This window comes from Ipomoea nil, unplaced genomic scaffold (genome assembly GCF_001879475.1).
Source record: "Ipomoea nil cultivar Tokyo-kokei standard unplaced genomic scaffold, Asagao_1.1 scaffold2159, whole genome shotgun sequence".
Classification (NCBI taxonomy): domain Eukaryota; kingdom Viridiplantae; phylum Streptophyta; class Magnoliopsida; order Solanales; family Convolvulaceae; genus Ipomoea; species Ipomoea nil.
In genome coordinates, this window is record NW_017618587.1 from 2,984,317 (window position 1) to 3,005,648 (window position 21,332).

At 35.9% G+C, this 21,332-nt stretch overlaps 4 protein-coding genes across 13 annotated transcripts; 3 read left to right on the forward strand and 1 right to left on the reverse strand.

Annotated features, from left to right (window-relative positions):
* Positions 1 to 453: 453 nt before the first annotated feature.
* LOC109149639 (methyltransferase-like protein 2) lies at positions 454 to 7,430 on the forward strand. Of its 8 annotated transcripts, none has more exons than XM_019297528.1 (13): positions 455 to 827; positions 936 to 1,164; positions 1,844 to 1,971; positions 2,170 to 2,203; positions 2,424 to 2,499; positions 2,929 to 3,106; positions 3,185 to 3,274; positions 3,372 to 3,468; positions 4,001 to 4,255; positions 4,398 to 4,507; positions 4,942 to 5,346; positions 5,433 to 5,486; positions 7,120 to 7,430. In XM_019297528.1, exons 1-9 carry the CDS (start codon positions 567 to 569, stop codon positions 4,183 to 4,185), a joined length of 1,278 nt encoding a protein of 425 aa, XP_019153073.1. In that variant the 5' UTR covers positions 455 to 566; the 3' UTR covers positions 4,186 to 4,255; positions 4,398 to 4,507; positions 4,942 to 5,346; positions 5,433 to 5,486; positions 7,120 to 7,430. The 8 variants fall into 8 exon arrangements, with proteins under 8 accessions (XP_019153074.1, XP_019153075.1, XP_019153077.1 ...); XM_019297527.1 differs by lacking the exon at positions 7,120 to 7,430 and adding an exon at positions 6,082 to 6,348; XM_019297526.1 differs by lacking the exon at positions 7,120 to 7,430 and adding an exon at positions 6,103 to 6,348.
* LOC109149641 (protein BRASSINAZOLE-RESISTANT 1-like) lies at positions 7,351 to 9,118 on the forward strand. Its single transcript, XM_019297537.1, has 2 exons — positions 7,351 to 7,751; positions 8,208 to 9,118. Exons 1-2 carry the CDS (start codon positions 7,449 to 7,451, stop codon positions 8,910 to 8,912), a joined length of 1,008 nt encoding a protein of 335 aa, XP_019153082.1. The 5' UTR covers positions 7,351 to 7,448; the 3' UTR covers positions 8,913 to 9,118.
* Positions 9,119 to 13,564: 4,446 nt separating this feature from the next.
* Positions 13,565 to 18,303, forward strand: LOC109149790 (lysophospholipid acyltransferase LPEAT1-like). Of its 2 annotated transcripts, none has more exons than XM_019297787.1 (9): positions 13,565 to 14,240; positions 14,939 to 15,046; positions 15,144 to 15,181; positions 15,616 to 15,680; positions 16,122 to 16,190; positions 16,677 to 16,810; positions 17,120 to 17,260; positions 17,411 to 17,474; positions 17,755 to 17,922. In XM_019297787.1, the coding sequence occupies exons 1-9, from the start codon at positions 13,644 to 13,646 to the stop codon at positions 17,808 to 17,810; spliced, it is 1,272 nt and encodes a 423-aa protein (XP_019153332.1). In that variant the 5' UTR covers positions 13,565 to 13,643; the 3' UTR covers positions 17,811 to 17,922. The 2 variants fall into 2 exon arrangements, with proteins under 2 accessions (XP_019153332.1, XP_019153333.1); XM_019297788.1 differs by lacking the exon at positions 17,755 to 17,922 and adding an exon at positions 17,954 to 18,303 and having other exon boundaries at positions 13,567 to 14,240.
* A 292-nt stretch (positions 18,304 to 18,595) lies between these two features.
* Positions 18,596 to 21,053, reverse strand: LOC109149137 (deSI-like protein At4g17486). Of its 2 annotated transcripts, none has more exons than XM_019296787.1 (5): positions 20,694 to 21,053; positions 20,226 to 20,327; positions 19,554 to 19,833; positions 19,162 to 19,449; positions 18,596 to 19,083 (listed from the first exon to the last, which is right to left on the reverse strand). In XM_019296787.1, the coding sequence occupies exons 3-5, from the start codon at positions 19,762 to 19,764 to the stop codon at positions 18,836 to 18,838; spliced, it is 747 nt and encodes a 248-aa protein (XP_019152332.1). In that variant the 5' UTR covers positions 19,765 to 19,833; positions 20,226 to 20,327; positions 20,694 to 21,053; the 3' UTR covers positions 18,596 to 18,835. The 2 variants fall into 2 exon arrangements, with proteins under 2 accessions (XP_019152332.1, XP_019152333.1); XM_019296788.1 differs by lacking the exon at positions 20,694 to 21,053 and adding an exon at positions 20,457 to 20,668.
* Positions 21,054 to 21,332: the final 279 nt, after the last annotated feature.

Here is a 21,332-nt window from a genome sequence, read left to right on the forward strand (position 1 = left end):
TGAAATAGACAAAGAATAGAATATGAATTGTATTCTATTGTTTGGTTCGCGGAAGGAATAGACTTTAAGAAGTATATTACAGTTTTTTGTTGGTTTAACGAATAGAAATGGAATATGTTTTAAGACATAAATACGCTTATAAAAATATGTGGTAGTGGCGATGATGGCGGTAGTGGTGATGGTGGTGGTGACGACGACGATGAAATATGAAATAAATTTAATTACGGTAAAATATAAAATAGCAACTTTAGGCTATTCCTGAGGACTCAGGAATAGCCCAATACCAGGGGCTCCTAAGAATCTCTATTTTCCCCTTGCAAGGGGATTATATTTCCCAAGAACGTTGTTATTGAGAATAGATGATTTTACCAAACAAAAGAATAAACTTGAGAATTATTCAATTTCAGCCGCGAACCAAACGTGCCATAATAGTTTAATTGGACTTCATTTATAATTAACATAAATTTGGGGTCACATTAAAATATTTACAAATTAGACAGCTGTTTCTTTCCGGCGGAGCCGTCAGGCGATCACTTCCGGTTCAACCCGAAATTACTGGTTCCGGCATGGAGGACGACCAGCTATCATCATTCCTGAAATCCGGCATTTACCGGCTTCAAAGCGCAAATGCCTTCTTCATCGATCCTGTTCGAGTCGTAAACCGGTCGTACACGAGGTATAGGGTTTCACCTTCTGCTTACTACTCTCGTTTCTTCGACTCTACCGAGAAGCTCGAGACCTCCACAGAATCGAGAAAGCGGAAACGCAACGAGAAGAAGACTATCTCTCTCAATGAACGGGAAAAAGTCGCCGAACAACGTCATCAGGTACTGATTGTTTTACCACTTCTACACATACATGCCCGCGTGTATGCACAGATGCGTATGAACATATGTATGTATATGTATTTGGCTAATTGCGTGACTTTGTTAAAGGAGGTGAGACCATTGCTGTTGAAGGCACACGAAGCTTTGCTTGGAGCCACTGAGCTTTTGAAGGTGGTGAGAAATTTGAGGTGCGAAGAATGTACGGACGAGGAACGTAGAGAATTGTCTCAGCAGAGCTGTGAGCTTTCCTTTGTGGATTTAGGGAGTGTCTGGCAAGCTCCACTTTATGAAATTGTTCTTAATTATCAGGAAGGGGATGCACACATTGAAAATGAAGGTATGTTTGATACCAATAATAGATTTCTGTGGTAGGAATACTAGGATATACTTATTTTGAGGATCTTATGGACCTAGCATATGCTGTTAATTCATGTAACTGAAACTCAGTCGGAAATTATGCACAAGCATTGTGTGTCACCACTAATTTGAGTTTTAGATAGAAAACATTATAGCTTTCAATGGGCTTTGTGTGTTAATAAGACTTTCAACAACATATTCTCAGGTGGGATAATCTTTCTTAGTTTCTCATTATCAAAATGAAGGTCTATTTGATACTAATAATAGATTTCAGTGGTACAATATACTTATTTTGAGAATCTTATGGACCTAGCATATGTTGTTAATTTAAGTAATTGAAACTCAGTAGGAAATTTTGCACAGTATGTTACCACTAATCCGTGTTTTAGATAGAAAACAGTATAGATTTCAATGGGCTTTGTGGGTTAATAAGACGTCAACAGTTCAACAACATATTCTCAAGTAGGATAATATTTTTTTTTTTGTTTCTCATTATCAATAACATAGCATAAGAATAGAAAGGAAAGACTTCAATTATTGGATGGCTGTGGTGAAGAACTTACTTGTACTTGACTCTCTGTATTTGATACCATATAGGATTAATGTAAAAAACGCAAGGTCTCTTTTGAAAATAATAACTTTGCTGCTTGGTTTAACAGGATCTCATCTTGGTCAAGATGTGATTCCAGCCTTTGATAATCTTGTTGTGAATAAAGGAAGTGGTGATGCAGAGGCTGAATTTTTGAACCACAAATATATTATTCCCAAGGAGAGTTGTTTCTACATGGTAAAGGATAATCTCTTTTGAAGTTATTTAAATAGTTACTGACATAGAATGTTACCTAGAGCAACTTGACTTCCTAAAGTTGCTACTTCAAATCCCCCCCACCCCAAAAATCTAATTAATTAATTAATTAATTAGTGGATTGTAAATATTTAGTGTTTTTAACACTCTATTTTCTTTTTTCCATTGTTTGATTGGCAGTCTGATGTGCGGAAAATTCACAACTTAATCCCTGGTAATTATGAATGCTGTGTCTTTCTTTCTTTCATGCTTAGTTATGTACTTATGTATCTGGACATCTAAAGCTTGCTTATTTCTTTCTGCTCTGAGGTGCAATGCTATGGTATTTTGTAGGATTTCCAATTAAATTGCAGAATGTCTTTATTTCATTCTAAAGCTTTTTACTAATCCATTACCCTTACCATGATTAAACTTTCAGTTATGTCTTCTTGCAGCTGATTCAGATAGTGGCTTTAATATTATAGTCATTGATCCACCATGGGAAAACAGTAGTGCCCATCAGAAACAAAGGTATGATTTCACTTTAACTACCATTCTTTCTCACATCTGTAATGTAGTAGCATTTGGTGGCTTTATTGAGATTTCTGTATAGGATCCTCCATGGAGCCTTTTCTCTAAATCCTTCCAATGAAGAAGATATCTGTAATACAACCTGTCCTTTATGCCTAAAAAGATGATATTGTAAAAGCAACAAAATGTTCATTTTCCTTGAATTCTTAACATTTTTCTTGATAGGTGATAAGAAGACAAAAAATTAATACACATGCTACTTTCTTCTATGTAGCAATTATTTGTCTAATACATATTCACTGGTTATTACTGAGCAAAATCCATCGTAGAGGCAGCTACTATAACACTTATAATTTTTGGTTATGTTTGGTTATCACTGATTCACTGTTGTTGAGTTCACTTTTAGTTTGTTTTCCTACAAAATATCAGGTACCAAACATTGCCCAACCGATTTTTCTTATCTCTTCCCATCAAGCAACTTACTCATACTGCTGGAGCCTTGGTAGCCTTATGGGTTACCAACAGGGAAAAATTGCGGAGTTTTGTTGAGAAAGAATTATTTCCAGCATGGGGTGTAAAATATGTGACCAGCTTTTATTGGTTGAAGGTAATCTTTAACCTTAATTCTATGGTGATGGCCAGTGTACATTCTTTCTTTACTAATTAGTTTTGTTGAGTGATATAGGTGAAGGCAAATGGATCACTGATCAGTGAATTGGATCTCTTTCATCACAGGCCATATGAATGCCTTCTCCTGGGTTACTCTGATGGGAAGGTAGGCATCTTCCAAGTTCCAAGTGCAGAATTTTAGATTATTTTCTTTTGCATTATCGAAGAGATATTCATCTCATCCATTGACCACGTCCTTGCAGGACAATACTTCTGATTTCTCAAAATTGAATGCCATACCTAATAATCAAGTCTTCATGAGTGTTCCTGGTGATTATTCAAGGAAGCCCCCAATTGGAGGTATGGAAACTGAAGGGGTTACCAAATGTTGGGCAATTAATGTCTTCATAAAATAAGTACAATTGAAATGAGAATTTAAATCTGGAGGTTAGACAGAAAGGCATTTTATAATAGGACATGAGTAGATTTTGAGAAACATTAAAATTTCACCTAAAGACATTAAAGAGAAGAGCTCAAGATGGTTGGGGTGTATTCTAAAGAAGTTTTGGTAATGCATAATTAGGAAAGAGGCTGCATTTATCGGTGGAAAGTGTAGAGGAAGAACACAACATAAATGACTTGGAAGAATATAATACATGTATGTCATAGCTCATAACCTTCAAAGTTGAGATGGTCTCCTGTGACTGTAACGAAGAGCTGATTCCTATATCTGAATGCGAAGGATTGGTTAAAGTTGAATTAAGATGATTCTGACGTGTTTCATTTTCCATATTGTAGTGGGTGATCGTATAGTTTAAGTGATTAAAATGTTTTTATATTTTTCTTATAATTATTTTTTTCATTTGCTGAATTCATTCTCCCTGTTCATTAGAGCTGCTGCTGGAGTATATGTCAGGAACCAAGCATGCCCATTGCATTGAACTATTCTCTAGAGAACTATCAGCTGGATGGACTTCTTGGGGAAATGAACCTCTACATTTTCAAGCTTCAAAATATTTTGTGTCAAAGAATAGACAAATGAAGGCTCCAGATTCCGCATATAATTCCTTTACATGAAAGTTGTCGTGGAAATATATCCCTTCAACTGTTCTTAAAATGTTACTGCAGTCTGCATATGAACTGAGAGGTGAGAGCACAGTTGATTTTCTATCTTTTCTGAACTTTAAAATTTTTTACAATTTTCATTGAAATGTTCCAATGGATATCTTGACATATTTCAGTTATATTTCTTTTGTACATGCATCTGTTGCTTATTGCTCCTTCCACAGGCAGATTATGTGGTTGATAAGCACATTTGATGCACTTGGCAGTTTTGTATCCACATCCTTTATCCATATCAGAAGGAATGCTAGATGCAATTGAGGGGTTATCTCAGCAGGTATTGATGTTTTAGAATCTTGTTTGAACATTTTTTTTTTCCTTCTCTCTCTATGGATTTAGTACTCCGCTGTAAAACACGGATTGCAAATAATCATAGTTCACAAGTTATAATTTTTCATTATTCATAATAGTGATAATTAATTAACCTTTACAAACCACTGAACCAGACAGAAATGGCCAAAATGGCTTTCAAAAAATTAATCACTGGGCATAGCAGTCCAGTGATCTTGTGTTCCTCTATAGCCAATATGGGCTGGTGCTGACCAAACCTGAATTTGAGTAGATGTGAATATGTTGTTGAGAGTGAACATATTCTTTATGGCTTGTATGATTTTTTCTTTTCACAATATATGAAACTTTTTGGGTGCATACCAATTTGCTTTGTTAGAAAAGATGATTAATTATAAGAGCTTGTATGTTGTATCTGTGCAGGAACCAAATCATAAAGATCCCTGCAACCCAAATACGGCGAATACCTAAAGTTGTTTGAAGGGCAATAGCTGGAGGATACTGGATACATAGGACAGACATCCTCTCCTCGGTGAGCTAGTCCGTGGTAAAAAATTTGTGAAGTTGATTGCAGAAACATTTTGAGCGCGTTGGGTATTTCTTCTACTGAATGGATGCACGTTTCTTTGAATTTATTTATGACCAAACAAAAGCCTGTTTGCATGAGAGTATTCTTTACGGTTTGACCAACTAAAGGAGAGTCAAGTGAATTTCAAGAGTAAACTGATCTGATGAGGCCAAAGTGTTTGGAGAAATCCAACTTGATATTTGCTTTATTATGTAAGCCACCAGTCCACCGAAATGAAGTGGAGTGTTCCAATGTCCAAGGTGGCTGGCTATGTTATTATTTGTTAATCTCATTATCTGCCTTCTTTAGTTGAAATGTCTGACTTTCAGTTCTTCTCTTTTTTCAGCACGTCTACAACATCAAGCTGTAAAGGTTATTTCCGAAGATAATTTCTTTAAAAGTAAGAGATGATTACCATTCCTAATGTTCTTATTCTTCTACAAGTTAGTTAAATCTTTGAATATTATGCAAATCTTCAAATTATTCTGTTTGTTAAGTTGGAAATTTAAAAGAAAAATATGAACAAATTCATTTAAAAATTATTATATGTTCAGAATTTCGGATTATGAATTGTGAATACTTTTGTTTTAATAATTGATGGGGCAATTTGAAGAAGCAAACAAGATACATATAGTCAGTCAATCATAGTTAAGAGCATCCACACTAGTAATTATTTAAGAGTTATTTCTACATGAATTCTCTCCACTCAAAGTTAATAGCTGATGTGGAGAGGAGTTATTTCAAAAATATTTCTTATGCAAAATATGGTATATTTGTGGTCCCAATAAGTGAGAGAAATAATTAAAATATAGTGTGTTAAATGGTGGGTGCATAAAAAACTGAGAAATAACTCAAAATTGATGTGGAGAAGAGTTTTTTGTAATTGAATGAGATGATAGAGGATGAGGTGGATGCTGGGATCCACAAATAATTGAGAAATAACCTCAACTGATAAGGATGCTCTAAAGAACTATTCATGTGATGTGATGTGTCAGTTGTCGGGGCCCTCTGTGCAGACGTGGCGGACAGCAATTGGAGGGTTGACCAACCCCGTTATCGAGGCGGCAACACTGATCCAAAGTGCTGTAACCTCAGGCCGCAATTCTCTCATTTTCCTTTTCCTTTTGTTAAATTATTGATGGAGTAAGATTCGATTTGCAGTGGCACTGTAGGCTGTGCCCCTCTCGCCTCACACCCCCTCATCACTCATTCCCATAATTATACTCTTAATTAATAACTTTATTTAATTTAAGAGAAAATGATATTTTTGTACCCTTAAAAATACAATAATATAATCTCTCTCTCTCTCAATTATAAATGCATCTATATCTTCTAATTCTTCCATCTTTGAAGTGGGTAAATTTATTCACATTCTATTGAAATAGTTAAGTATGACAAAATAGTTTGCAATCTTAAAATTTAAGAAAATTGCTTTCTATCTCTATGAAAAGCGCACAATTTTTTACATATGTGACTTTTAAAATCTTAATTTACTGCAAATTGTTACATTAATGAGTGACAAAAATGAACTAATTTTTTTTTTTATTTTTTTAATGAGCATCTAGCAATGTTATTTTTTCATCAATTGAATACATTGTGGCGTGTTTATAATTAAAGAGAATAATAAACTATGCCAGTACAATTCATAGGTCATAATGTATTTTTTAATTTATATTAAATTAAATAGCGATTATAATAATTTGAACAAATTACTATAATCACTTTTTATTATTAATACTGTTTATAGTAATTTTTTCATATTTAATTTTTTAATTATTAACTTGTCTATACTTAATTCTTAAGTTTAAAAAATTGATGAAATATATATATTTTTAAATACAATATTAGGTAATCTTTATGATGATATTGATCTAGATCACGACAATTTCCTTACAAATGTGATTATTTTTAAGTTTAGTGTGATATTGCATTTTGGCCCCATGAAAGGAATAATAATTACAAGGGCGAGAATTGAAGTATTTTTGTTGAAAAGTATTATTGACCTATGTCTAATGTCTCTCCTCCACAGTGAGTCCACACATGTTAGTGTTCACACGCAGTGGCGATCAATCAAGAAAAAGCAAAAGCGCGGCGGGGCAGTCAATCATTACTGGCACACCATACGTATAAAAAGTGTATACATACATACATACAGTACACAAATACGGCAGGGACAGGTAACAGTGTAACACTCTCCCCCCTTCCCTTCTGAATTCTGATCCAAAAAAGCTATAAAGCAAAGCACAAACACACAGTCTGTGAGAGCGTATTTCTCGTGACGCCCCCCGTCCCTGCAACGCAATATACGCTACCCCCACTTCATTATTGTAGAGAGAGAAAAAGAGAGAGAGAGTGGAGGGAAATGATGATGTGGGAAGGTGGTGGAGGATCGGCGACGTCGCCGCCGGCTGGCGGCGGCGGTGACGGAGGATCAGGAGGTGGTGGAGGGAGTATTAGTGGGAGGAGGAAGCCGTCGTGGAGGGAGAGGGAGAATAACCGGAGAAGAGAGCGGAGGAGGAGAGCCATAGCTGCTAAGATATATTCCGGGCTGAGAGCTCAGGGGAACTACAATCTCCCTAAGCACTGCGACAACAACGAGGTTCTCAAGGCTCTCTGTCATGAAGCTGGCTGGACCGTCGAGCCCGACGGCACCACTTATCGCAAGGTTCTTCTTCTTCTTTTTCTTCTTCATATATGTGCAATCAAAGAATGAATTTTTGGTTTTTCACTTATCTCTGCTAATGGGATTTAATCTGGGTTCTATAGATCTAGATATTTACCGACATGGGTTTGCTTTGTTTGGATCATACACTGATGTCTGATTAGCTTTTCCCAAGATTTGATCCATAAAAGACTGGATTTTTTCTTTGATATATATGGCTATATGCTACTTTTCCTTTTCCTGTCATTGTAGAACCCATGGCCCTGCTTTTCAGCTGTTTCTCCGCTGAATTTATCCATATGTCTCCTCAATTCTTGAAACATTTTATCATTTTATGGATTACACACCTTTTCCAAGAATTCATATAATAAAAAAAGCCTTAATTCCCAAAATTGTTGTAGCTGCAGTTAGTTTTCTGAGATGTGATATGATCTAATGATTAATGGAATGTGATTTCAGGGATGCAAGCCAACTCCGATGGAGATTGGAGGAACTTCAGCCAACATTACGCCGAGTTCTTCCCGGAATCCCAGCCCGCCGTCGTCCTACTTCGCCAGTCCGGTGCCGTCGTACCAGCCTAGTCCGCTGTCCTCCTCCTGCCCAAGTCCGACTCATCACGGCGGCGACAAGATGCCACCGCATCCATTTGCGTTTCTGCGCAGTGCCATTCCCTCGTCACTGCCTCCTCTGAGGATATCAAGCAGCGCTCCGGTAACCCCGCCGATTTCCTCCCCCACCAGAGCTCCTAAACAGATTTTCAACCTGGAAACCTTGGCCAAGGAATCCATGTCCGCCTTCAACATCCCGTTCTTCGCTTCCGCCCCCACCAGCCCAACCCGCGCCCACCAGAGATTCCCCGCCACCATCCCTGAATGCGACGAGTCCGACACCTCCACCATTGATTCCGGCCACTGGATGAGCTTCCAGAAATATGGGCCCAACATGGTCCCAACCTCCCCAACTTTTAATCTCATGAAACCTGTTAATCCTCAGCGCATCCCCTCCAACGATGCCATGATGTTGGATAATAATAATAAGGGGAAAAGCGTGGACTTTGGGTTCCAGAATAATGTAGCAGTGAAGGCGTGGGAAGGGGAGAGGATTCACGAGGTAGGATTGGATGATCTTGAGCTCACCCTCGGCAGCGGAAACACTCGCATATGATTCTGCAGATCAGATCTTGCATCCTAGTTCCTAGTAGAGGATTGATTCTTGTGCGATTTCTTTCTTTTAACTTTGGTTAATCAAAAGACCCTCTTCAAATATTTCTGGGTCTTTCTTCATCTTCATCTTCTTCTCTTCTGGTGCAATGTTAGACGCAGATATATGGAAATTATTGTCTCTTGCTGTTGAAACTTTGGAAGTGTCAATTACAATTCATTGTTTGGTTACTTTATCAATTCCTTCTCTTTTTTGAAAACCAAAACCAATTTTATTAAATCAAAGTTTCAAGACATAAAGGAATAGACGAAATCTAAGAGCATGGATCAGTTTGTGAACGAGCAGCAAGCATATGCACTGATCGAGAAATAAACTGAATAGACAATTGATCAAAGTGTCGTTTGAGAACACGTCATTCACAAATAGCACATCCTGCAAAAGAGAAATATGGCAGGCATCTAAACTAAAAGGCTAAGCTGATAGTTGGATTGCAGATTTATGTTTATGTTATGATATATGCTCAACAAGGACAAATGGTCATGGGTGGTAGGAGGAGCAGGAATGGAGGGAAGGCTATGCGACAAAAGGGAGTTGTTGATGTATACCAACATTCCACTGTTCCCAAGTGAGGTTGTTTCGTCAACCTTGAACATCAGTCTTTTCAACCAATGTTGTTTTTTTGATTTGGACATTTATAGTGGATATGAATATATGATGAAGCTAGTCCGGACGAGGGAGTTGGGTAGGAAGTCATAGCTTGAATGGGGTCAGTCAGACACGAATCACATGAAGCAGCCCAACCAAGATAATGGTGGTCCAAGGCGCCATTGCATATTTGCATTGCCCCTTTCTACAAGGCCATGGAACAAAGAAGAAGAAGAAGAGCAATAGAGCATATATAGCAGGCTCATACTCACTCAAGCCCCACCTCTCGAGAACACAAACATTCAAGAGACCTTATCAAGTATTAGGTAGTCCCGTTACGATGAATAGATCGTTTTCGCTCACTTGGGAGCAGGCTGATAGGCACTCGAAGTCAACATTCTCCGCCACTCATCTTAGACGGTTTACATTTTGAATCTGAACCTTATCGGGCATTAGGTAGCCCCACTACAATGACATTGGACAACAATCAACTCTCACTCATTGGACAATCTTTTCCTATCAGCACTAATGATATGTACTAAGTTTAAGGGAAAAATACATCTAAATGACTAATCTAACCATGGGAGAACTCGTCGTACTTAAATATCACCCACACAAAATTGATGTACCTGGGTATCATATACTTATCGTTATTAAATTAATCTTACACAAATAAATTGTTTTTTTTGGGATAAATTAATAAATAAGGATAAAGTGATAAGTGTAGACAATGGAGTTGAATGATAAAGGTAAAGGACTAAATTGAGTAGTTATCATTCCTTCAAGAATTCTCCTGTCTTGAAAGACATTTTCCACTGTACTTCAAGCAATCCAAAGCACTAACATGAATACATGATTGCTCAACAACTTTCAAATCTTGTAAATTTAATCCACGATTATTATTTTTTTTAGCACAAATGGTCTTTTCGGCTAAATCTCCGTCCACGGCTCGACCTTGCTATAAAAGGGAAAAAAAATCTCAATCATAAATGGACAAAAATTGAACCAGAAGGACTATTTGTGCTTTTAAAAAAAAATTATCGTTGAGCAATTTTATTAATGTCACAATACTTGTGAGATCAAAAGTGCGAAAAACTGCAGAAAATAACAAATGCATTTGTCTGTGGGATTAACAATTGTCAATCCGCGTAGGCCTATATTCTATTATAGGACAACTTCGTTAGGATGACTTATATTGGAGAGTATACTTTTATTCAATTTCTGCTGAATTTTACAATTTAAAAGACAACATTCATTCAATTTGGGATATAATAATAATTACTCCGTATAATAAATAGTAATCATACTAAAATAGTACATTTGTGACAATTGATAACCAGCCTGCTAACGTAACTCTTGTAAAGAATGCACGAATAATGCATGATCCTCATGTTAATTTAAAAAGTATTTTTTTTCTTGAATAGGAACATAATACTTTTGGGTCTTTCAATTATACTTTTATAAATTATTGTCTCTTAATTATTTGTGAAGCAAACCCTTTTTTGTTGAAGGGTAAAAACTGAATGCATTAAACATCAATCAAATGAGAAATACTGGAGGATGACCGCAAATTATGCTGTGCAACCGAATGCACCATGCGCATGGTGCATACGATGCAAAACAACGTCGTTTTGGTTAAAAAACGCGTCCCACTTAAAAAAGAAATCAGGTTCGATTCCTGGCAATAACATTTTTATATATCCATAAAATCGTAACTATATATCCATAAATTCATAACTATATATCCACAATTTCATAACTATATATCCACAGTGAATGAATGAAGTAAAAATCCACAATGAATGAACTAAATATCCCCAATGAATGAACTAAATATCAACAATGAATGAACTAAATATCCATAAATTCATAACTATATATCCACAGTGAATGAATGAAGTAAATATTTACAATGAATGAACTAAATATCCACAATGAATGAACTAAATATCCATAAAGTCATAACTATATATCCACAATAATGCTATTGCCGAGAATCGAACCTGATTTTTTTTAAGTGGGACGCGCGTTTTTAGTCAAAACGACGTCGTTTTGCATCGTATGCACCATGCGCATGGTGCATTCGGTTGCACAACATAACTATTGGAGGATGACACAGCAAGCCATGACCCTAGGACAGAAGTAGAACCTGTTATCTGTGCTAAGACATGAGCGACATGGTTCGCTGATCTTTTAACTCAATTATTGTAAAGTGAGTTTTAACCCAATTCAAATAAAATTCAATAATTCATGACAAAAAAAAAAAAATACTTTGGAAACAATTGTGAGACAAAAAGTATAATCTTCTAATTTATGGACAAAGGTGCCACATCTTCTCTTTTTTTTTTTTTTTTTTTTTTTTTTTTTTTTTTTTTGGGTGAGGGAGGGGGTGGTTAACCCAACAAACTAATAAATGCCACATCTCCTTTTTGAATTAACTAATTGCAAGTAGAACCGTCAAAACGGGCTTTGTTCACTGGGCCGGTCTGTCCCGCTCCCTATTTAGGCTAGGGGCGGGTTTCGAAAATAGCAGCCGGCCAAGGAGCGGATATTTTTGGCGTGCCTCGCTTAGGCCCGTGGGCTTGGCGGGCCGCGGTGTGCGCGCCACATTTAATATATATATATATATATATATATATATATATATATATATATATATATATATATATATATATATATATATATATATATATTTATATAATATTTTAATGTCTTAGCAAATTTTATCACCGTTGACGTACGATGGTATCATATACTTATCATTATTAAATTGGGATAAATAAGAAATAAGGATAAAGTGATAAATTTAGACAAGAAAGTTGAATGATAAAGATAAATGACTGAATTGAGCGATTATTATATTCCTTCAAGAATTCTCCAACCTTGAAAGACATTTTCCACTGTACTTCAAGCAATTCAAACAGCTTTGACATTGCTTTGTATAAGGAAATAACAGTTTAAAGTGTCCCTATTCTATTATGGGACAGCTTTGGGGGCTTGACTTGTATTGAAGAGTTTACTTTTATTCAAATTTTGCTGAATTGTACAATTTAAAATACAACTAACCATCATTCAATTTGGGATATAAAAATAATTATAACAATATTAATCATACTCAAATACTAAATTTGTGACAATGGATAAGCAGCCTGCTGTTAAAGAATGCACCAATAATGCATGACCCTCATGGCAAGTTATTATCAATTAATTTAAAAAGTAATTTTTTTCTTGAAAATAGGAAAATAATACTTTTTCTCTCTCAATTATACATTCATAAATTGTTTTCTCTTAATTATTTGTGAAGTTATTTTTTTCATCACTCAATTATTGTAAAGTAAGTTTTAACCCAATTCAAATAGAATTCAATCATTCATGACATTAAAAAAATTTACTTTGCAAACAATTGTGTGATAAAAAAAATAATTTTTCTATAATTTATGGACAAAAGTGTCATATTTCTTTCTTGAATTAACTAATTGCAAGATATCACATCAACAATTATTTTTTTGATAAAATTTGTATTTCTACTTTTCCGGTAATTAAACTTTAACCAAAGCTAGGGATGTTTGGTTCATATATTGAAATCATAATCATAATAAGAATCATATACTTGACAATTATAATAAGTTTAGGTGAAAATATATTTATTTGATTTTAAATAGGAGTTGGAATAAAAATAAATATATAAAAGTTTATAATACATATACACATACACATGCATATATGTGTATATATATTAAAGTTCCATATTGAATGGTTGAATAATGATTTTTTATTATATTATTCAAAAGTAGGAAATGATAAGGAACATAATAATAGATAATTTTTAAAAATAGACAAAAATTATTTTATATATAAGATAAGAAAAAAGAAAGAAAAAGACAAAAAATTGAAGAAGTTAAGCCCGTAAATAATTGCAGTTGTGGTAATATTTGAGGAGTTTTACGTACGCGGGCACGTAAACGTAACCGCCACGCGACATCGCACGTCTTCACTATCAAGTCTATCTATCAGATCTGCAGATATATTTTTGTTTTAGAAAAAAAATTAAAAAAAAAAAAAATGGCTACGCAACAGTGAAGGAATTTTATGCTAGCACCAATCCAAAATCAATCTCCTTCGGATTCCGGAATGGGGTCCGAACTCCAAAACATCCCGCCGGAGGCCATCCGTCCGGTGCGGCCCAAATCGGCCGAAGACCCCGACCCCACCAGCACCACCAAGGACGACCGCCCGCTCATCAAGGCGGGCACGGATTCCGCCCCGGCCCAAGTCCACACCCCGCCGCCTCCCTCCCCCAGCATGGAGGAGCTCGAGAAGAAGTATGCGCCGTTTGTGAGGCACGACGTGTATGGGATTATGGGGCGGGGAGAGCTGCCTAGGAAGGAGAAGCTTTTACTTGCAATCGGGCTGGTCGTGCTGTTGCCGCTCAGAGTTGTGGCTGCCACCGCCATTCTGCTGGTTTATTACTTGATTTGTAGGGTTTGCACCGCTTTTCTGGCTCCCAACAGGGAGGACGAGCAGGAGCAGGAGGATTATGCGCACTTGGGCGGTTGGCGAAGGAAGGTGATTACGCAGAGTGGTAGGTTTTGCGCTAGAGCAATGCTTTTCGCCTTTGGATTTTACTGGATTCGGAAAACTCATGTTCAAGGGAATAACGACATCAACGGAAAATTAAATAATGAGGTACTTCAATATTCTTCTGTCCTTTTTTATTTTATTTTTTTAAAAAGCAGTTTTGTATTTTATGTTGAGAAAACTTCATGAAGCATAAGTTAATTACTTTGAGATGGTTGCAATGGCTGTTTGTAGTTTAGCATTATGGTTTGAGTGAGGCTTCCGAGCCCTGTGCTTTTTAGCAACGATGATTCTGGAAAGGAGCTGTTGATTTGACTCCAATTATATTCATATGGTAGTATATAGGGGTTTAAGTTAGCAGAACTTGTTTTAAAGGAAAGAAACAAAATAATTCATGTTCAAATTTATTAGAGTATAACTTTGCCATTGATTATTATTTGCTAGAAAGCCATCTTTATGGTTTAAGTGCTTCGATTGCACAGCTAACTTCATTTTAGAGAGGTGATTATGTGAAAAAGATGGATGGGCAAGATCTTTTTAATAGAAAAATATTGGGTAAAATGTGTAATTTGGACAATGCTTGGTAACTAAATGCTCTTGATATTTTTGATAAAGTTGGGAGACTTCTATTGATGTTTCTGCTCTTGATTCTAAATAAGTAGTGTCAATTATGGCAATATAGTATGTTTTGACTGACCCATTTTGTAATGGAGCTTGATATATTCTCAAGTCAAAAACCATAATGTTTGAACTTTTTTTTTCTTCATATGGTTGTACTTATGTTTCTTTGCTGTTTTCAAATGAAGGGCCAGGTTTCAGAACCTGAAAGGCCAGGTGCCATAGTGTCAAATCATGTTTCTCATTTGGATATCTTGTACCACATGTCTTCCTCATTTCCCAGTTTTGTTGCCAAGGTCAGTTAGCTTTTCTAGAATTGGTTTGCCATTGTTTCTGTCTGTTACATCTCTTTACTAATTTACTTGACTGTGGTCCCCGTGTATATTGTTGAAGAGATCAGTGGCTAAGCTTCCTCTGGTTGGTCTTATCAGGTTGGCTTACATTCTTATTCTTTTAACTTATAAAAATTTCCCTGTCTTAAGGTTGCAATTTCTCTTAAGAGAAGTAACATCCCTAACATCATCAGAATCATCATTATTTCTTAGTTTACTTTAGTTTTGTGGCTTTACAAAGAATTATAAGTTTTTCTTCTTGAATACAGAGAGTTTCAACAGATTAGACAATCCTCACATATTACTGTATATTTTTACATTATTTCATTAATTAGTATGTCTTGAAAAGTAAATATGTCATGAGTTATATGAGAGTAATTATGTGGCATGTCATGAGTTTTACCTTTTGTCCAACAACCTTTTATTACTACTTATATTTTGTTTTTTTCTATTTTTTATACACAAAAATGCCCAGATACTGTATAGTTAACTTAAAAGTCTCTTAAATCTGATACTTATTGTAATTGCCACAGCAAGTGCCTTGGTTGTGTATATGTCCAGCGGGAGTCTAGATCTCCTGAGTTCAAAGGTGTCTCAGGTACAAATTATTTTTTTCTGGTCATTAAAATTTAAAACTTCATATTCTGCACAGTGTTGCTTATGTAGTTATGTGGAACTTTTAAATTTTGGGTGACATTTATGCTTAGACTCTGGTAATTTAGGTTTAAAGTTTAATTACTAATGCAGATTATGTCTCTGTAGAATATCTCATTTCCTTGACTGTATAATCTACAGAATATAGTAGATAGCTTTTATTGATGTGTAGTGCATCTCTCCTTGGAACATCTATATATGTTTTCTTGTTGAATGGGGGAAAAATGAATGCTTTTCATGCACTGACATGCTCTCTCTAGTACTTCCCTGTTATTATTTATTTTACTGATACAGAGCTTCAGCTAAATTTTCCCAATACATTAAGTAGCTTTACAATTAGATTTATGCTTTTCTGTTTCCACTTCTACTATATTCGTCCCTGCAGGTGTGGTAAATGAAAGGATCAAGGAAGCTCATCAGGATGAATTAGCCCCAAAGATTATGCTTTTTCCAGGTTATGTTTCCTTCCATAATTTTTTGGCCATGTTCTGCGACCTTCCCTTCTCTGCCAGTAATATATCCTCCACTTGTGAAATTGAATTGTGCTTTTGGTACTTTGTATTTCATACACAAAGCATCTCTTAGACTGTAGTGTACTGAAAACTGAAACTGGCTTTATGTCAAGTGTTTAATGTACTTTTAACTCTTAGGCTAAGTGATCATGTATTTTACCATGGACTTGGACTAGCACCTGCAAATGCTGACACTCTTTCATCTATAGTCATCATGCTTTATGTTATTTAAAAGCCTTTTACGTGGTTAACTTATGTATGTGACGTGACTCCTCTTTCAGTGTGATGTCTGGTAACACTTCTTAATTTGAACTTGTGAGGTTGAAAGAAATGCTAAAGTTCTTTTTTGCATACACTTGAAGAATTTTTTGCTCTGATAGTACATGGATCTATTTAGTATTTCTCTAAAACCCTTTTATGTATTACAGAGGGCACAACAACAAATGGGGATTTTCTCCTTCCATTCAAGACTGGTGCTTTTTTGTCAAAAGCTCCAGTACTTCCTGTCATTTTAAGATATCCATACCAAAGATTTAGCCCTGCCTGGGAGTCTATATCTGGGGTGAGTATTTTCTGATAAATTTAGTTCATTTTCTTATAAACCCGAATCAAGAATCTCATCCACTTGGTAAAGATTGTTGCCCATATCTATTATAAAGAAATGGCCAGCGTCTAAATAGAAACCCTATTTAAAGGGAACATAGTAATTAATAACATTCATTTTTCCTTTTGGTTTTTTGAAGAACACACATTATTGTTTATACTTTTGAAAACAAAAACAAGAAAATCTTTTTTTTTTTTTAAGCCAGCCCCCTTCGTGACTAGCACCAGAGAAAATGAAGTATATATTAAGATGTATTTTGATCTGCAGTCGCGGCATGTGCTGTTGCTTCTCTGTCAATTTATAAACTATATGGAAGTTATCTGGTTACCCGTTTACTGTCCCTCACAACAAGAAAAGGATGATCCAAAGCTTTATGCAGAGAATGTCCGAAGACTAATGGCTCGTGAGGTAGGCATTTTCATTTAATTTTCCAGTGCTTGTAAAATTATTTTTATGTTCCAAAAGTTGTAGGATTACAACCTTGGACTGTTAATTTTCATTATATTCCCTGAGAAAGTTGTTAGAAATACATGGTCTCATTTGTTTCTTTCGATGCAGGGTAATATGATAATGTCAGATATTGGCTTGGCTGAGAAGCGAGTATATCATGCTGCTCTCAATGGTAATAATAGCATGTCTACTGTTTATCATCAGAAAGACGAATGAATAATTTCATGGCATCGTCCTGAAATGACACCAAGTAGTCAGATCCTACTTGCAGTGTTTGTCATGAATATAATTGAACATGTGTGCTATTTATCTATGCTAAAACAATAAAAACTTCGTCATTTGATGACCAAGTATTTCTGTAACGTATGCTAACAAATGCCCATTTTATGACAAGTACATTGATGCTGCTGTTGAAAACTATTCTGTTGAAATATTTTGGTATGTGTAAACAGAAAGTCTTTTGTGGCTCTTTTTTAACTCAATATACCGTGTGATGGTATCTTGGTAGTTGTGCAAAACCAATACAACGGGACAGTTGAATTTGAGTTGGCGGGAGCATCTGTGTATGAAGTGTTTAGTCAGACAGAAAGAGTCGTTTATGAAGTCTTTTGGGGAATCCATCTGAAGTGTGTGTTTTTGGTGTTCCTGCAGGTCTCTTTATTCAACAGTAATTCAAGTTCACCATCTGTATATTCATGTATGATGTTATTGACTAGGAAAAGCAAAAGTAAATTGCTGGAACCTTGCGCGGTTGAGGGATTCTTATTGTTCATATTACTACTTACATTGTATCTCTGGATATTGCCATTTCATTGCAGCTTCAGTTTCCAACTCAGAAGCTGTCCAATTTTTTTTTTATTTAAAAAAAAAAAAAAAAAAAAAAAAAAACTGCCTTGAGGAGTGGCTTTTACTGATACACAAAGGCTGGTTAACATTTAACAGTCAAAATGCTTCTTTGCTGAAATTCAATGTAAAGTTGTTGGTTTAGGGTTCTTAATTAAGCTTGCTTTTCTGTTCATTATAGATGACTTTTTTACTTGGGGAGGAACTCTCTGAAATATGTTGCACACTCTTTTTACACTTTGAAAGCTATTTCTCCCCTTTTTACTCTTTCTTATGTGGGTGTGTTGAGACTATCCCGTGAATGTTAGTGAAATCTGCCTTGTGACCTTAGTAAAGAATCACAAGGTTTTAACTTTAACACCCTGTAAAAGTTTGTAAGTTGTCTACTAACTTTTTTGGTTTAAGCCGATCAGCAATGAACAACTGATCAATTTCTTGAACAATAAAAACTTGTTGCAAAATTTCAAACAGAGGCATACATGCACTAAGATCACAGCCAAGCAGTTGGAAAAGTTCTTACAAATGTAATTAAAGAAACCAAGAATATAGAATCACCAAATTCAGGAAGAGAGGAATGCCTTTGTTACATTCTACAAGCATATGTAGCAGACTTCACATTTTTTCACTATAGTACATGAAAAAAAGACTAGAAAACATTCCAAAATGGGGTTTTTTTTTTTAACCTATTCATCATCTCCCCTTTAGGGAATGATTGTTAGACCTGTTCAATTTCCATGATGTTAAGCAGCCTCTCAACGGCGACTGCAGAAACAGCGAGGACGTTGAAAACCGCTTGTGCCTGGTTGAAGAAGTTGAAGGGATACGACAATAATCGCTTTTCAACTTTCTCTTCTCAGACTCGTATTCTTTGCCATTAGGGTCGTGTTGCACAGCAGCAATCTTTAGGCCCTCGGGTAACACGAAGTTGAACATTGAACCTGTATAAGGCAAAGTTATATATAGCACATATTGTGATGAGAAGCCATTGATTGGTAGGCAATTTGAAAGAAGGGTACCTAATTTCGCAAGGCGGTTCACCCATTTTGGGATTTTCTTCCCCGTAAGCTTGTAGCATATGTCCTCGCAGAAATGGTTGCAGTTTTTCATGATCAAGTGATACGTGTCGCCATTGTAGATAGCAGCTTGGCGCTCGATAAACTCCCTCACCTGGTTTGGATCCAAACGTGTAGTCCCAATGAATATTGACTTCCTAAACTTGAACCCCGGGCAGTGCCCTGGTTCAACTTCGAATACCCCACTGGTCGGATAATCATGAGCTCCAAATGCATATTCTACACCATGAACTGTGAAATACAACATCGGGGTTATCCATCAAACATACTGATCGAAAAGGCACAGAATCAAGTATAAGAGGGCTCGACGAGTGAAAAGAGATAAAGGCAGTTACCTTCCACACCGGAATGAAAGACCCCAAAGCCAGCCCAATAGACATAGCCATTCACGTGAGTCAAGTCGTACACATTAAGGTAAACTGGTGTATCACCGGGGCCATAACCATCTGGCCTTGCTTTTGGAAACAAGCAGAACCGGGCTGCTGATTTTTCCTTCAAATGGAGGGGAATAATCGACTTCCATCCTTTCGTTTTCTTTAATTTCATCGCGCTTTAAATCTAGGAACCAAGATTCAGTCAAGAATCAAGATCAAGGTCCAATGGCATCTTGTACCTCTGCAGAAATACACGCCAGGATTCCAAAACGAAGAAATCACAATCTTATCACATACATTCAGAAATCAAAGTGTGAAGCCAGCTCAGAGAAGCAAATAATGACGATATGACTCGTTTTTCTCAACATACTTACCTAAACATAGAAATATGAGGAAAGACATTCTACACTTTCCAAAAGATTCATTATTCAAGTCAAACAACACTAAGTTAGACCAATGTATTTAGACTAAACACAACTTTTGGGCAACAAATGACCCAGAGCAAGAAAATTGGCAGTACAATAATACAATCATATGCATACCTAGTCAACCTTAATTTATATCAAAATAAACCTAACTTTATAGGCAATCTGTCATAATCAATATGAATGGAAGACTAATTAGCTCCCTCACCTCTATTCCAAAGAACAAACTACTTTCTCCAGCTGCACTAATTCCCAATGAACTCAAAAGTCAAATCCAAACCCTAGTCTTGAAAAACTGCATTGCCCATATCTGTAAGCAAATGTAGCATCAAACAATGGTTAATTTGCATAAATAGTAACATGAGAGTACCATACAAAGGGGGAAGAAGAAGAAGAAGCAAAGAAGATTTAGCTAGGTCCAGATTCTAGCATCACACACACAATTCTGTCAGATCTCAGTGTCAATTGAGAAAGCACTGGCAAAGCATTATCCTTGAAATTCTTAGAAAGGAGCAAAATACCCAGGATTTGAACTCACAGTCTTCAAGATTCAACTTTTAACCAAGAATTCGAATACCCAGACACAAATGAAGAAGAAAAATCCGAAATGCAGAGTGTTGAAGGACACCCAGAAAGCTAGAAACTAGTTTTGAAAGAGTATAAAGTGAGAACTCACAAATTGGGATTGGAATAGGCCTCAAGATATGAAGTTTGAGCATGGGAAAACGACGACTCAGTTCTAGAAGAGAGGAGAGAAGCCAAAACACCTGGGAAATGGAGCTTCTCTCTTATTTGTGTTGTTATTTAAAAACACACGCTCATCTTTTTCTGACAAACAAATATTTTGAAAATCCTGAAATGGGGAATGCTACGTTCGTTTGCGACTTTTCAGAACAAACAAATCGAATGCCTCGCCGCGAGGAGAGAGAGAGAGCAGAAAATTTACAAAAGCAAAAGAAACTGACAGAAAATTCCAAGACACAACACTCCTGTCTTTCTCCCTCGTGTTTTCACAGTTGAGAGAAGAAAGAATCAGAGAAAGCGAGTTATACAAACAGCCATCCATTCCTACGTATTAAAGCAGATAATAGTTATGATAAACTTTCTAAATAAAATCTTGAATATGATTCTAAATGGAAAAAAAATCGTAAATAATCAAATTTAAATAAGTGACAAGAATCTTAACATCTATTCCCAAAAGGGATAATTAATAGGATAAATTATATACTCAATGTTATAAGTTTAATTATTGTCAACACTTTTTTAGTCGAGTTTATGACTCGTAATCATACTGTGATTTACTTTTTCTGTATGA

Coding starts and splice junctions, on each gene's coding strand:
- LOC109149641 (XM_019297537.1), top strand. CDS start 7,449: ATGATGATGTGGGAAGGTGGTGGAGGATCGGCGACGTCGCCGCCGGCT. Junction 7,752..8,207: donor ACGGCACCACTTATCGCAAG/GTTCTTCTTCTT, acceptor ATGTGATTTCAG/GGATGCAAGCCAACTCCGAT.
- LOC109149639 (XM_019297529.1), top strand. CDS start 567: ATGGAGGACGACCAGCTATCATCATTCCTGAAATCCGGCATTTACCGG. Junction 2,500..2,928: donor AGTGCCCATCAGAAACAAAG/GTATGATTTCAC, acceptor ACAAAATATCAG/GTACCAAACATTGCCCAACC. Junction 3,469..4,000: donor AAGGAAGCCCCCAATTGGAG/GTATGGAAACTG, acceptor CCTGTTCATTAG/AGCTGCTGCTGGAGTATATG.
- LOC109149790 (XM_019297787.1), top strand. CDS start 13,644: ATGCTAGCACCAATCCAAAATCAATCTCCTTCGGATTCCGGAATGGGG. Junction 15,047..15,143: donor TTCCCAGTTTTGTTGCCAAG/GTCAGTTAGCTT, acceptor ATATTGTTGAAG/AGATCAGTGGCTAAGCTTCC. Junction 15,182..15,615: donor CCTCTGGTTGGTCTTATCAG/GTTGGCTTACAT, acceptor TAATTGCCACAG/CAAGTGCCTTGGTTGTGTAT.
- LOC109149137 (XM_019296787.1), bottom strand. CDS start 19,764: ATGAAATTAAAGAAAACGAAAGGATGGAAGTCGATTATTCCCCTCCAT. Junction 19,450..19,553: donor CTTTCATTCCGGTGTGGAAG/GTAACTGCCTTT, acceptor TGTATTTCACAG/TTCATGGTGTAGAATATGCA. Junction 19,084..19,161: donor GAACCGCCTTGCGAAATTAG/GTACCCTTCTTT, acceptor TGCCTTATACAG/GTTCAATGTTCAACTTCGTG.